The 16,378-nt window shown below is 42.4% G+C and overlaps 1 protein-coding gene across 2 annotated transcripts in view; it reads left to right on the top strand.

Moving 5' to 3' along the window:
* MAP2K6 (mitogen-activated protein kinase kinase 6) overlaps window positions 1–16,378 on the top strand; it is a 136,119-nt gene that overhangs the window by 88,050 nt on the left and 31,691 nt on the right. For both annotated transcript variants that reach the window (XM_089901710.1, XM_022589779.3), the window contains exons 2-7: window positions 2,340–2,406; window positions 12,149–12,197; window positions 12,776–12,889; window positions 14,243–14,362; window positions 15,181–15,297; window positions 15,972–16,023. In XM_089901710.1, coding sequence (XP_089757836.1) covers window positions 2,340–2,406; window positions 12,149–12,197; window positions 12,776–12,889; window positions 14,243–14,362; window positions 15,181–15,297; window positions 15,972–16,023 — 519 coding nt within the window. The remainder of the gene's footprint in view (window positions 1–2,339; window positions 2,407–12,148; window positions 12,198–12,775; window positions 12,890–14,242; window positions 14,363–15,180; window positions 15,298–15,971; window positions 16,024–16,378) is intronic.

The following is a 16,378-nucleotide window of genomic DNA, read 5'->3' as shown; positions in this document are numbered from 1 at the left end:
TTGAATTTTTGTAAAACGCATAGGTAAGTCCAAATGAGGAGAGAGCTGAGAAGACCTGTTACGATGAAGGTGGTTCTTTTTCTTTTTGAATTTTATTTTTTTATACAGCAGGTTCTTATTAGTTATCTATTTTATACACATCAGTGTACCCATGTCAATCCCTATCTCCCAATTCATCCCACCCATCCACCACTTTCCCCCCTTGGTGTCCATACGTTTGTTCTCTACATGTGTCTCTATTTCTGCCCTGCAAACTGGTTCATCTGTGCCATTTTTCTAGATTCCACATATATGCATTAATATACAATATTTGTTTTTCTCTTTCTGACTTAACTTCACTCAGTGAAGGTGGGTCTGAAAGGCTTTCTCTGTGTTGATTACTGCCAAGCATGTTGCTTCCTGGCTTTATGCAACTTGGCAGAATTGATCTAGATTTCTGGATTTTGAAAGCATAGAAAGAAAGGTCACAATTATACATTACATTGGACTATGATAATATACCAATTCTGTTCCTGAGTTTCTAAATGTTTATATATTTATTTTGGCTGTGCTGGGTCTTAGTTGCGGCATACGGGATCTTCGTTGCGGCATGAGGACTCTTGGTTGCGGGATCTAGTTCCTTGACCAGGGATCGAACCCGGGCCCCCTGCATTGGGAGCGTGGAGCTTTACCCACTGGACCACCAGGGAAGTCCCTGTTCCTGAGTTTCTTAAATGACTCATTTTCTTTTATGAGACTGTGCAGCTTGTTTTTTGAAAATGATTATAATTTCATTGCTCTTTCATATGTGTTATCCCATGGTTCTCACATCAGTCCGATATGGTAGGTATTGATGTTACTACACCGTTTTATAGTTGAGGATATCAAGAGTCAGATGAAAAGTGACCCTGGGGGTCTCTTGGTGAGTGAAGGAACTGGATGTAATCTGGTTTTTTCGTTTTGTTTTGTTTTTTGCGGTACGCGGGCCTCTCACTGTTGTGGACTCTCCCGTTGCGGAGCACAGGCTCCGGACGCGCAGGCCCAGCGGCCATGGCTCACGGGCCCAGCCGCTCCGCGGCATGTGGGATCTTCCCGGACCGGGGCATGAACCCGTGTCCCCCGCATCGGCAGGCGGACTCTCAACCACTGCGCCACCACGGAAGCCCCTGTAATCTCGTTTTTAAAAACTCATAACCCCGTACTCCCCTACCTCATTCTCTCTGGTCACCTCTAAACTTCATCCATTGTGGCACAGAGGCAAGAGTTCCCACCTGAGTGTTTGGAGACCTGGATTCTGATTCTGACTGTGTCATTGCTGGCTCTCTGGTGGTGAGCAGTCACTGAAGTCTTTGGATGTCATTTTCCTGCAAGAGGCTACAGAATATGACTTCTGCAGCTTCTATGCAGCTGCAGATCTCTACTCAGAGCCTTAAGCAGGGTTTGTGTCAGCTCTGTAGTGCTCCCTGCGACGTGGAGAAGAGGTGAGAAAGAATGTAAGCCCGCGGGTGTTGTATCCAGCTCTGCTCTGGCGTTTCCTGCCAAGCATGAAGAGATACAGGATGTCCTTAGATGAGGAAAATCCCGAGCCTTTACAAGACTGGATTCTCTATCGCTTCTTGAGCCGTCATTTTTCAGTCTGTTCTTTTAAACCATCAACAAAAGTATTTGAGCCAAGCTCTCTTGTGGTTTCAGCCCGGGGATGATGAACAAACACATTGATTATGTTCCCATCTTGCCCCCAAAGAAGCGACAGCCTCCTTGCATGGGCCCATCTGTTATCATAATCCTTTTTGGAACGGGGAAAAAGTAAATAAGTATTACCCTACCCTTCGCTTAGGTGGTTGAGAAGAGGAAGGGGAGAACAGTGGGAAAGTATGTTTTATTCTACCTCCATGGTTAACTCTGTCAGCTAATCAAAGATCAATTTAGAAAACTATGGTATACTAAGAGAAGTGTGAGTACATCTGACTGACATTATAAAGGAAAAAACCCTGTAACTAACACCGTCTACCATTACCATTGTTGTGTACAAGAAAATAAAGAAGAAGTTGGAATGCCGAACTCCCAGCAGGGAGAAAAGGGCAGGTCTTCCTGGGTAAGGAGGATTGGCAGCCTTATACTGACATTGCACCCTGCACTGGTGAAAAACCTCATCCGTGACCTCAGTCTGCACTTGGGAGGCTCTGCTCAGCCTGGTGACTGGTGCTTGTCATTCACAGCCATCCTGGTAGGAAGTGGAGTTCTGAATGTGGAAATGAGACCTGCGTTCCCAGTTCTGTCCTTTTTTTCTGCTGCAGTCTCTGTCCCAGCTCTCATGCTGTGATTCAGACCTTAACTTATTCTTCCATCTTTCCCAACAGGCAAGAAGAGAAACCCTGGCCTTAAAATCCCAAAAGAAGCATTTGAACAACCTCAGACCAGTTCCACGTAAGTCTGGCAAGATCATCGTCTTAATCCAAATGCTTGCACTTTACAGATTTCCAGGGAATGGGAGTTCATTTTTGGACTGGTGAGCAATACCTTAACTATGGAGATAGTTGTTAGAAAGGAGAGCCCTTTAAAGGAGGAAGCCAAGTACTTACTGTTCTGAGACCCGAAAAAAAAAAATCATAGTCGGTTAGTCGATATGGAAGGGGTAGCTTTGAACTCATTGCTAGTTGGTTAAAAATTCTACAAATGCGTTCAGCAGATGGGGTCCTATGTAAATCCAAAAAGGTCACTGGACATGGACTTTTTGCCTTTTCTATATAGATCTGAGCAAACAAGCAAACCCCTGAGAGAGCCACTACTATAAAATTTTGTTTGAGGTAGAAAGATGGTATTTGGTGAGAACTCAGCATCCTGCCACCTAAATCCTGCCCATATAAACAGAAGGCAAACATGAGATGAAGGACCACTCCTTTGTTAGCTGAGCCTTTGGCCCAAATCCCTAAGGGAGCTCGGGTCCTGGTGAAGCAGGGCACCCTCTCCTGGAGCCTCCATCTTGTTTCTTTGTCTCTCTGTTGGGTGGGGAGGGTATTTCCTGCCTAGCTGGGGGTATGACCACCTATCAGAGCATCTGCATGGGAGGAACGGAAATTCCAAGAAAAACAATTACAGCAGAGGTACCATAAAAGCACAGCAAGTACAATGAGAGGCCATACCAATGGAAACTTAAATGTTTCAGGCTTCTGCTCATCTATAAAAAAGCACCTCCCTTTGTAGAGGTTTCTGACCTTAACCGTGATCATTCCCTATCAGACAGTGCACCCCTGGTGTTGGAATGTGCTAATAAAAATGATCATGTTCTGTAAGACTTTGGTCATTGCATCTTATGCAACCATGTAAACACACTTTCCACTGAAGAACCTCTAGGGACGGAGCAGAGGGGAGGGCTGTTCTTCAGCGCCCTGGACTGTAGAGCCAAATTCAAGTGAGAGTGCTCCTTTCATGAGGATCTGCAGGAGGAATTCTTTCCATATCTACTACGAAGACTGGGGTTTCTTTTTTTTTTTTTTTTCGGTCCCTCTGGTTATTTTTCTTCCCTTGGACCTACGAACTATGTAATTAATAACTTTTCCTCTCTGATTGGTTTCTTCTCGTGAGCTTAGGATCAAACATGTGGCTTCCCTATACGGGACTTCAGGGGGTATACTTTTAAAACTTTATTTTGAAGTAATTTTAGATTCACAGGAGGTGGCAGAGAAATGTACAAAGTCCCCTGTACCCTTCCCCCATCTGTGTCCCCCACAATGTTAACATTACACAACCCTAGTATCATATCAAAACCAAGAAAGTGGTGTTGATGCAAACCGTAGAACGTGTTCACATTTCACCAGCAATATAAGCCCTCGTGTGTGTGTGTGTGTGTGTGTGTGTCGCTCTGTGCAGTTGTGTCACATGTGCAGCCTTGCATAACGACTACCGCAATCAAGATACCTAAGTGTATGGCACTACAAGACCCTCTCCTTTTACTCCCCACCTCTGACCCCCACCCCTCCCGTCCCTAATCCCTGGCAACCACTGATCTGTTCTCCTTTTCCATTTCATTACTTCTTGATTGTGGTGCACATGGAATCATGCATCTCCTTTCTGAGATTGGCCTTTTTCATCCAGCATCATTTCCTTGAGGTTCATTCAAGTTATCGCATGTATCCATAGTTTATTCTTTGTTGTTGCTGACTACCATTCCATGGTGTGGATATACCACAGTTTGTTAAACCCTTTAGCCTTTGAAGGAGATGCAAGTAGTTTCCAGCTGAGCTGTTATGAATACATCTGCTGTGAACATTCATGTATAAGTTCTTGCATAGAAACAAGTCTCTGTTTCTCTGGGATATATGTCCAGTAGTGCAATTACTGGGTCATATGGTAAGTCCATTTTTAGTTTTGAAAGAACTGCCAAGTATTTTCCAGGGTGATTTTACCCATGTACATTCTTACCAAAAATGTATGAATGACCCACTTTCTCTGCATCCCTGTCAGCGTCATCACTGCTTTTCATTTTAGCCATTCTGGTAGATGTGAGATATCACTGCAGTTTTAATTTTCATTTCTCTAGTGGCTGTTGAATACTTTTGGCATTTATTTCCCATCCCTATATCTTCTTTGGTGAAATGTCTGTGCAATTCTCTGCCTATTATGTAATCAGATTTTTTTTTTTATGTTGAGTTTTGAGAGTTCTTCATATATCCTAGATGCACAGAGTTTGTCAGGTATGTGATTCAAGAACATTGTCTCCCAGTCTGTAATGGGTCTTTTCGTCTATTTTTTTTTTTTTTAATTATTTATTTATTTATTTTTGGCTGCTCTGGGTCTTCGTTGCTGCGCGCGGGCTTTCTCTAGTTGCGTCGAGCGGGGGCTACTCTTCGTTGCGGTGCGCAGGCTTCTCATTGCGGTGGCTTCTCTTGTTGTGGAGCACGGGCTCTAGGCGCGCGGGCTCAGTAGCTGTGTCACGTGGGCTCAGTAGTTGTGACTCACGGGCTCTAGAGCGCAGGCTCAGTAGTTGTGGTGCACGGGCCTAGTTGCTCCACGGCACGTGGGATCTTCCCGGACCAGGGCTCGAACCTGTGTCCCCTGCATTGGCAGGCCGATTCTTAACCACTGCGCCACCAGGGAAGCCCTCGTCTTTCTATTTTGATGAAGTCCAATCTATCAGTTTTTCCTCTTATGTGTTATGTTTTTGGTGACAAGTTTAAGAACCCTTTGCCTAGTCCTGGGTCTTACAGATTTTCTCCTATGTTTTTTCTAGAAGCGTTTTAGTTTTACATTTTAGATTTAAGGCTATGTTACATTTCGAGTTTAATTTTTGTACAAGATGTGAGGTTTAGGTTGGGCTTTATTTTTTTTGCCAATGGATTTCTGGTTGCTCCAGCACCATCTGCTGAAAAGGCTATCCCTCCTCCACTGAATTGCTTTTGTGCCTTTGTCAGATATTAATTGGGCGTATTTGTGTGGATCTATTTCTGGGTTCTCTATTCTGCTCCACTGGTCTCTGAGTCTGTTGCTCTGCCAGTCTGTCATACTGTCTTGATTCCTGCGGCTATATAGTAAGCCTTCACATTGGGAAAAGTGATTTCCTTGCACTTTGTTTTTCTTTTTCAAAACTATTTTGGTTACTCTAGGGCTTTCCTCTTTTCATGTTAGTTTTAGAATAAGCTTGTCTATGTCTACAAATAAACTTGCTGAGATTTTTGGTAGGAATTGTGTTTAACCTATAGATCGGTTGAGCGAGCACTGACATCTTTACTGCACTCAGTCTTCCAGTCCATGAATGTGGTATATTTCTCCCACGTGGTTGGGGTATACTACTTTTTTTATACATTGTTGGATTTAATCTCCTAAAATGTGAATATTTTTGTGTCTTAAATTCATGAGAGATGTTGACCTGTAGTGTGTGTGTGTGTGTGTGTGTGTGTGTATGTGTGTGTGTCTGAGCTATTATGTTCTGGTTTTGGTATTTAAGGTAATGCTGACCTTATAAAATGAGTTGGTAAGAGTACCTTCTGTTTTCTGTAGACATTGTATAAGATAGGCGGTAATTCTTAAAAAAATGTTTTTGAGCTATAACTGACATATAATATTAGTTTCAGGTGTACAAAATAATGATTCGGGTGGCTTCCCTGGTGGCGCAGTGGTTGAGAGTCCGCCTGCCGATGCAGGGGACGCGGGTTCGTGCCCCGGTCGGAGCCTGTGCTCCGCAACGGGAGAGGCTGCAGCAGTGAGAGGCCCGCGTACCGCAAAAAAAAAAAAAAAAAAAAAAAAAAAGAAAAGAAAAGAAAAAAGAAAAAAAATTCCCCCAGGGAAACAAAGTGGGCTTATATATTCCTTTTTCTGGAGCTTTTAAATTACCAATTCATTTTTTTAAATAGTTATAGGGCAACTCAGATAATCTATTTCATTGTGGCTAAGTTTTGGCAGTTTGCAGTTTTCAAGGAATATCTTCTAAGTTGTTGAATTTATGAAAGTAAAGTTGCTCATAGTATTTCCTGATTACTCTTTTAATGACTGCAGGATATATTGAGATATCCCCCTCTTTTTTTGCTGATATTGATAATTTGTATCTTCTTTCTCTTTATCTGTGTTGGTCTTCCTAGGGGTTTATCAATTTTTATTGAATTTTTAAAAGAGCCAACTTTGTTTCCTTTATTTTCCTGCTTTCAATTTTATTGATTTCTGATCTTTTTTTTCTTTGACTTTTCAAATTGACAATGTTATTGAGATAATTGTACAGTCACATTCAGTTGTAAGAAACAATATAGAGAAACTTTATATTCTCTGCCCAATGGTAACATTCTGTGAAACTATAGTATTATAAGCTCAATTGATACTGACAGTGATACAATGTACCCATCTTATTCAGGTTTTCCAGTTTTACTTATATTCACTAGTATGTGTGATGTTAAATTTCTGTACCATTTTTGTCACCTGTGTAGGTTCATGCATTCACCACTACAGTCAAGAAACTGAATGGTTCTGAAACCAATAGGATCCCTCATGTTGCCCTTTTATAATCACGACTGCCTTCCCTCCTCACCTCTCCCAATACTGTTTTTCACCCCTGGCAACCACTAATCTGTTGTCTATTAATTTTTCTCGTTAAAAAAATTATATAAGTGGGATTATAGTGTGCAACCTCTTGGGATTGGCTTTCACCACTCCAGCATAATTTCTTGAAGACTGATCCATGTTGTATACATACTTTGCTCCTTTTAATCGCTGAGTAGTATATCTTGCTGAGTTATGCATGTACATCTGTAAGTGTGCATGCAGACAGCAGAGTTTAACCACTCACCTACTGAAGACACCTGGGCTGATTCTAGTTTTTGGCTGTTGTAAGTAAGGCTATGATCAATCATGTACAGGTTTTTGTGTGAACATAAACATTTAGTTCTCTGGGAGGAGAATACCCATTAGTGGAATTGCTGGTGGCAGTGCGTGTTTAGTTTTTAAGAGATTGCCCAACTGTTTTCCAGAGTGGCTATATTATTTTGCATTTTCACCGGCAATGTATAAGTGATTCAGTTTCTCTACATCCTGTCCAAGATTTGGTGACGCCACTATTTTTTGTTGTAGCCATTTGAATGGTGTATTGATATTTTTCTGCTCTTTATCATTTCCTTCAGGATATATTCTCATATCCACTTTCCAGCTGTCTTTTATTCCTTCCCTTTAAAATTTGCTAGTCTTCACCTTCTAATTTATATTAATTTTCTGGGTTTTTTTAATGAATTTTTGAAAACCACCATAAATCCTTGCTCGGTATAAAGAAGTGAATAAAAACCTATGCAAAGGTAAAAGTAGTTTCTTTGCTGTCTTTCCCTCATGTGGTAGAATAAGCCTTGAACGTACTTTTCTGTTTCATCCTGTAAAGCCAAGGTCCCTTCATGACTGTAGACTGTCCCACGTTAGCTCATGGACAGGATTATTGCTGTTGTTGTTATTATTAGTATTTTAATACTGAGGCTGAAATATGTACTCCTAAAGAAGCAGCTTCCTCATTTTGAGTTTTTCTTGGCAATTTTGTGAGCTTGGCTTGGTGACTCTTGCCATTTATATGCACCCTGCCGCCTTCTGCTGAACTACACACAAATAAATAGACCGGGACAGAGCCCCATTCTTTTTAGGGCCACGTGTGTGGTCTCTTCACTTGAGTTTTTTCTTTGAGTCACTGATGCCAATGTGTCTTTGACTCAGGTTTCTGGGCTGTTCCCTCACTTGATTGGCAGCAACTAATTCTAAATCGATTCCATGCTAGTCAGTATTCTTTCACTTAATCCTCACAAGAAACTCAGAGGTAGTTGTTATTCCTCTCACTTCGTAAGTGAGAAGACAGACCTATACAAGGGTCAGGGGCCCTGCTCAAAAGCAGCTGAGCTCCAAGAGCCCAGGTTCTGGTGCTGGAATGCCTGGGTTCCCATCTGGGATCTGAACTTCCCCAGTTGGATATCTTAGGCAAGTTACCTAACCCTTCTAAGCCTTAGTTCCCGCTTGTGAAAAACGGGAACAAACACTGATGGGGTTGCTATGGGGATTAGATGTCACAGTCCATATTCAGTGTCAAGTTTAGTGCATTTTCCAATGCAATTTCTCAATGAATGTCGATCTAAGTGTTGTTGTTATTATCATTATTATTTCACTTAATAAGTGGAAGAGGTGGCATACAAACTGAGGGTTCTCTGACCCTCAGGCATGTGCTCTTAGCCACACGTTAGACTGCTCGTGACTACAGCCAAATAGCCCACGGCTCTCCATCAGAGGCAGGATCTTTTACTTCTGCAGCTGAGAAGACTTCGTGGCGTCGCTCTGTGTTCCAGTGTCACCATCTCTTTGATGATATCTCTTAAATTATTTAGCCTGTTTCAATGTCAATTCTTCACATTAAAATAGAGCTAACACCTCTAAGAGTTGTGAAAATTAAAGAAGATGTTTGATGGAAAGGGTCTCACATGGTCTCCGGCCCACACAGATGCTTAACAAATATTATCATTAGGTAATAAGTACCCATTGTTATTAATAAACATTATTATAGGTGAATAATAATTATAATAGTAACCAGTAACCTCGTTACTCATGTAGAATTATAAATAAATAATTATTTTAATAAACCGGAGCTGGTTGTTTATATAAAAAAGTAATAGCAGGTGGCCTTTGGAATACCTTTGGCCTTCCAGGGTTAGGAGTTTCATAATAAGTTTGGTTCTTTCCCCAGAACACTGAAATAGTGAATAAGCAACAGAGAATGTCCACACACAGTTTAAACCTCCTGCACAGACTTGGTGCCCCAGACAAATGGATATGCCCAGCCCTGGACAGGATAGAGTGTCAACTAACCCAATACAAGCTGTCCATTTCAGTCCATCGTTTGATGCTTTTGGCAGACTCGCTGAGCCTGTAGGCCTCATGGCGAGTGGGTGGTCATTTTCATTAGAGGGGGCCTGGGTGTGGGGGAAGTTTTCTCTGATTCAGTCAGACTTGGATTGAATCATAGCTTCACCACTTGGGAGCAAGTTAGCTCAAGGTGACACCAAACAGGTTTTGATCTGGAATATGGGAACAATGACACTTTTAGGTAGGGGTGTGTGTGTGTGTGTGTGTGTGTGTGTGTGTGTGTGTTTTAATGATAGGAGAAGCGGGTAAAGCACTTAGCCCAGTGTTCAGCCTCTACCCCCTTCTCCTTAGGTCAAGGCCGAGACTTGGGGGACATGAGTTTTGTTTTCAGCTCTGTTGAGGAATTTTTCTGGGTTTCATTTTTCTCTTTCTGGAAAATGGCGTGAAACCCTCCTGTGAGGTAAAGTTGTCATGCAAGGTTAGAATAAAGCTGGAGTCAGCAAACTTCTTGTGCAAAAGACCAGGTAGTAGATATTTGGGGCTACCCAGGCCACCCTGGCCTCTGCCGAAGATGCTTTGTCGTTTGTTTTTTCCAACCCTTTAAATGTGTAGAATTCATCCACAGCTGGGTCATGGACTGTAATTTGCAGAGCCCTGGTATGAATACTGGAATGTCAGACCTGGAGGAGGTCTCACCCAGCACTCGCGCTGGACAGCAAGCACGTGGACGTAGCCCCAAATAACTAGTGACCTTTTCTGTTACTTCATTCTTTTTAAAAGGAAGGGTCTGAACAATTGCAAAGGATTTTTTACTGTTTAGATTAGTCACGTGTTTCAAATAATATTTGTCTTTATATCAAAGTTCCATTGCAATTACTACAAACAAATTGTGACAACTAAAGAAAAAGAGCTTTGGAGGTTTTAAGAGTGAGAAATCAGGTTTTCAGAAATTTAATTCCTCAGAAAGTGTTTCTGAAGAAAAATCCCCTGCTCAGAAACACAAGATATATGAAAACATCACTGCCGTGTGTGTGTGTGTGTGTGTGTGTGTGTGTTTTCCTCTTTATCCCTCCCTCTCGGTCCTGGTTTTAAGTTACTATAGAAAACCTTTATTTTAGGTTTTCTATACGTTTCAAAGAGATTTTTAAGGTGAGGGAAGGCTTGCCATTAAAACCTTAGATTCACGTGTGTACCTGTGCTTATGTTCCTACATTTTACTTATTGTTTTATTTAGTCACTTTCAGCAGGAGGGGTAGAATTATAATATATTAGGGACGGGGAAAATTGTCATTGGCCAAGGATTTTTTTCTCTCTTCCTTTCTTCGTCCCTTGTATTTTTCTGTATAATTCTGACCTGGAACGTCCCCTTGGGGACACCTGCATTTCCACCCTTTTCGGTCGCCCTTTCTTCAGGCAACACCGGGATTCTTTTTGTCTTTAGCCTCCTATCGCTTTATTCGTTTGATCATATTAACAAGTTTGTTATGTTGTGTTTGTTATGTGTGTTTTGTTTGTTGTATGTTATGTTTTCTGTGTTTCTTGGCATTTACTACTTTTGTCAGGATGCTTTTGGTGTATTTATTTGAAGAAAGGGCTTCTCTAGGCTCACAGTTAGGTGCACAGCCAAGCCAAATATCTTTCTCGTACATGGACTGTTATCAGCCAAGGTAGCAGTGAAGTAGGGGAAATAAATACACATGAGAAGACTCTGTTTTCTCTAATGGAGACGTAAAAGCAGCGAACCTCAGCTGCTGAGATGACCCCTGGGTAGTGAGGACACTATGTATAGAAGAAATATCACAACTGGGTATGCCAGCCTGGGAGAACAGAAAGGATTCTGACCTGAAAATGTGACCTTGGGCAAGTCACTTTACCTGTCTGGACCTTTGTTCCATCTTAAAGGCAGGATTAGATAAGATTTGGAATTCCTGTGATCTATGAATTCTGTGAGTTAACAGAACCATATTATTGTTTCTTTTTATTAAAACAGTTGTGGAAAAAGTGGTGGGATAATTGGGCACATGGATGCTCTCGGATGAAAGAAGAGTCTGGTACTTTTACTTCCTTATAAGAATATAATTACTTATACAGGGGCTTACTAGAGTAGTGTAATTATCCACATAACTATATATATATGACTCATAGTTACTGAATATTTACTGTATGCCAGGGATTCTGCTAAGCATGTTACTTAGAATATCTCATTTAATACCCGCTCCTACTCCACAAGGTAGTGTACTAATATCTTTGTATTAAAGAAGAAACGGGGGCTTCCCTGGTGGCGCAGTGGTTAAGAATCCGCCTGCCAGTGCAGGGGACATGGGTTCGAGCCCTGGTCCAGGAAGATCCCACATGCCGCGGAGCAACTAAGCCCAAGCGCAACTACTGAGCCTGCGCTCTGGAGCCCGCGAGCCACAACTGCTGAGCCCGCAAGCCACAACTACTGAAGCCCGTGCGCTCTAGAGCCTGCGAGCCACAACTACTGAGCCCACGTGCCTAGAGCCCACGCTCTGCAGCAAGAGGAGCCACCGCAATGAGAAGCCCGCACACCGCGAGGGAGAGTCGTCCCCGCTCACCGCAACTAGAGGAAGCCCGCACAGAGCAACAAAGACCCAACGCAGCCAAAAATAAATAAATTAAAATAAATTTTAAAAAGAAATGGGAGTTCAGAGATTAAGTGATTTAAATGCAAATGTATTTTATTCCAAATCCCACACTATCCCACACTTTATGCTGCTTTATTTTACCCATGAGCTTTCACCTTAATCCTAAGGACAGATCTCTCCAGTCACATCTGATTTGGGAAGGTCGTATTTGACCAGATGTCTCATGTTTTTTTTCCTCCCCTTCTCTTTCTTAGGCCACCTCGAGATTTAGACTCCAAAGCTTGCATTTCTATTGGAAATCAGGTGAGAAAAATCATGTCTGCCAGTTAACATCGTGACCATTTTACATGGATGCTTTCCAACTGGCCAACGAAAAAACTGTATTTTCTGTAACATGCTGTCAGGGGCGGTGGGTCAATAAAGTCTGAATGTAAACGGAAATGGTCTGTGGAGCTCTTGCTGTTTTGAATGTCGAACTGAAATCGGGCTGTTGTGGTCCTGAGGGAAGGTATTTGAAGCGAGTAGATGGTGCTCTTTGGGGTAGATTCGTCGAAGTCCAGGCCTAGATCTAGCTGCCATCAGCCAACAAACGAGGGGCAGGGCTAAAGAACCACGGTGCAGAGTTAGCCTTCACCGAGCCATGTGGAGGCTCAGTCGGAGCTGGATGTCTGTATTGCCCGTGACGAGCAGGTGCAGTAGGGTCTACCCATCTCCCGTGCACTTCTTGCTTTCAGTAGCTGCTTGGAAAAGCTTCTAGACCAGAAAGTTCTGGACTAGAAAGAGCCCCTAGAACGCTGGGAGAAACTAGAGAGAGGACAAGGTAGCCTGTGTCCAGTTTATTTCCCTTTTTCCTATTGTATTCTTGCTTTTCTCTCCTGCAGAACTTTGAGGTGAAGGCGGATGACCTGGAGCCTATAGTGGAGCTGGGCCGGGGGGCGTACGGGGTGGTGGAGAAGATGCGGCATGTGCCCAGCGGGCAGATCATGGCGGTGAAGGTAGAGTTCCCCTTCCCCAAACGTTTTCCATCCCTGATTTATGTGTTTGTCCATCTCAAGCACAAACCAGCTCTCTTCATATAAGCAAAACAATCCTCCGTGGGGTGAAACAGAAAAGCTTATTCATAGGGAACAATATTCCCCTCCAAATATGTGAAATATGCTTCCTTGGCATGAGTTACATCAACTAGGTTTTTTTAACTGATAAATCCGACCCCTCCTTTTAATTTTTTGTGCAACCACCGCCATCGTCACCACACGTCAAAGAATCAATAATAGCTCTTCAACGTCATCTAATAGTTGTTGCTGTTTTTTCTCCTGCTGGTTTTTCAAATCAGAATCCAAACAAGAGCTCACATATGGCATTTGGGTTTTGTGTCTCGCAAGTGTCTTTTTAACCCTTATTCTGTTGCTTTTAAAGAATTGTCCCTGAAAATCAGGAAACCCGAACTGAGGGCGGAAATTGTCTCCGTTTGTGGGAAAAAGGAGGGTAAAATCATCTTGAGCAAATTTGCATAGCTTTTGAGCTATAAAAAGAAATTTAGAATCATTGCAAATTTCTTGAGTAGATGTTGGAAGGACCTTGGAGAATGACCAACGTATTAATTCTAGATGAACTGTTAGGAATGTGGGTGGTCAGATGACTGGGATGCCTCTTTTTGGAGAATGGAGATATCTTTCCCTTACCTTGTAGATTTTTCAGTTTCTTCTTCTGCAGGCTCTTTGCTACATAGGCAAAAAATGTGAAAGCCTCGTGATATTATATCGTCTTGTCATTTAATGACATAATCGTGTTTCTGTAAGGCTACATTTGCTGGTGTGACAAGTTTCTCTTCTCTCAGAAGCCCTGGGGTAGGAATGAACAGTTTCTCCATTTCAGTTTGATTCCTCCTCTTTCCTTTCCTGAATCAATTCTCTTACAGTTGCTGTTCAGTCCAAATATTCTTACTTGTTCACAAAGAGGGGCTTTTGGCTTTTTTTTTTATAGGACCCCAAATCAGCCCGAAATCAATTAATACTCTGACCTCTTTGCACTAAACCCACATAATAAATCAGACTGTTTTTATAACTTGGAAATGCATTCCCAAACATCTGCACACTCTCCAAAATATATTATCAGTTTGCTCCTTACTGGGGGTTATTCGGGAAATCAAATGAATAACGGTCTTCCTTCCTTTTCATTCGTTACAAACAGCTAATCCTTCAGGGTAGATATCTGAAGGGCTGTTTCTGGAAGTTGTGCTGTGGATTTTGGTACCATTCTCAGGATGGGACGCTTCAAGGTCCCTCTGCCTTATTACCAGACTCATCCTCGGAGCAGTAACCATACATTTTTCATGCATTCCCATTCAGCGGATCCGGGCCACAGTAAATAGCCAGGAGCAGAAAAGGTTACTGATGGATTTGGATATTTCCATGAGGACCGTGGACTGTCCTTTTACGGTCACCTTTTATGGCGCACTCTTCCGTGAGGTAGGTGATCCTTCCCTTCAAACTCCAAGGAGAGCGATAGCTTAACAAGAAGTTTCCTTGATCACATAAATGCCATACGTAGTCACAGTGCTCTTTCTTGTTTGACGTGTCTTCTGTAGAGTTTCATGCTTGTGAAATGTTGGTGCAAAGTTGGCTTGAAACCACGGTATTTTCAAATGCATTTAGCCCTTTTAAATGGCTGAGGCCCCCTTTCTCCTTTCTGTTTTGGTTTGTCTATTTTGCCAGAACTGTCTCTATCAAGAGTCTGTAGACTGATTTGGATAGATTCCTTAAAACCTGAAATCCTCTGGTCTTTTGGCCTCTTGCTATACTTCAGGTAGCCTTGTGTACCACGTGGGCTTACACTTACCTCTTTGCTCTGCCTCTCTTTTTCACTTCACGATGATGTGGGTTACGATGCTTCATCTCCCTCTTAAAACCAGCCTTTTGATAAACTACCACCAGCGGTCAGCCTGGGAGGTCAGACATGGAGTAGGTATCTGGACTTAACTCCTGGAGGGCAGTGACAGTAAAGGCTTAGACTTCTGAGTTCTATTGCTTGTGGCTATTAGTGTGTAGATCCTAGTTTTCATTAAGGAGTGGGTGATCACCTGCAAGTCGGCTTGGCTGTCTGCTAGTTTGTTCTTTGGAGGTAATCTTGCCTGTTTATAAATCCCTTTGAGAGCTTGAAGGGATTAGTACATTTCCTCCAAAACTCAAGCAAGAAACCGTCCGTTCTTCCTGACAGGTGTTAACTGTTTCCTCCTTTTTTCCCTTTTCCATCCTCTCTAACCACCTCTGAACCGACCGGCCTCTAGGGGGATGTCTGGATCTGCATGGAGCTCATGGACACGTCCCTAGATAAATTCTACAAACAAGTGATTGATAAAGGCCAAACAATTCCAGAGGACATCTTAGGGAAAATAGCAGTTTCTGTGAGTACATCAGGAAGCCTACTTCAAGGAGCATGTGAGAGGTCTGGGCCTTATGTGTCCCTGTACCCCCAGTATGGGGAAACACTACCTGGACCATAGCTCCCATCCCGTACGTGTCTGTTGAATGCATGAGTGCATCTGTGGATGGATCAACTAATGCTTTTCTTTCCGGGCATTATGTAAAAGAGTCTGCTCCTGACTTGGTTGGGTAAACTCTCAGTTAAAGTGCCTCTAAGCAGTACATTCGTCTGTTATGACCACGTTCCTGGTGTCTCTGTCCTGATACTAGTTGATTTTGATTTTCATTTGTAGAGTTTTAAATGTTTTCTTAGGATCAATAGGCAGAGGAGGAAGCAGGAGAAAATGAAATGAAGGGCTGCTCCCTTCATGGTTCCTGAGGCCCAGGAGGGTGGAGAGAAAAAATGCTGGAGGCCAAAATGAAAATCAAAATGTATGAGTGAGGCATCCTCTCTGCTATGGGGTATAGTCCTCTCTGGTGTGCGGAATCCAATTTGTATGACTTCCTGTGTATTTTCCTGGATAGGAACACCACTATCTGAGAAGATACTTCTCCTTGTGACCTTAAGCCAGGGAGGATAAACCTGGATATGCTTAACACTCAGTTTCTTTCCAGTGATGGCGGGAAACAAACCCACCTTGTGTTTCTCTTGCAGATTGTAAAAGCATTAGAACATTTACACAGTAAGCTCTCTGTCATTCATCGAGGTAAGTATCCATGGAGCTGCCTTGGCTGTTCCTTTTATCAATTTTATTTCTTTTACCTGAGTTTTATCTTTTTTTTTTATTCCCCAGTGGATGGAATTGAGTCAGGCAAGAGAATGGAGGGGTTTTCCTTTGGGACTGGATAGCAAAATCATATACAAGTAGCTGTTCTTTAACTTGTCTGAGGGCATCAGAAGACGTGGGCTTTATATTAAAACTTGAATATAAAATGCCTGTTACCAAGCAGAGCTGTGGTATTACCCATTGAGAACTTTAGAGAATAGGATAAAAATTCACCTAGTATTGGCCGTCACCCGAGAGCTTGTTAGAAAAGCAGAATCATGGGTCCCAAGACCAA

Source organism: Delphinapterus leucas, chromosome 19, assembly GCF_059928025.1.
Source record: "Delphinapterus leucas isolate spDelLeu-1000000601 "Yukka" chromosome 19, BTC_Dleu_Yukka2, whole genome shotgun sequence".
NCBI lineage: Eukaryota > Metazoa > Chordata > Mammalia > Artiodactyla > Monodontidae > Delphinapterus > Delphinapterus leucas.
The sequence above is the reverse complement of the archived record's forward strand: the minus strand, read 5'-3'. Positions and strand labels throughout refer to the sequence as shown.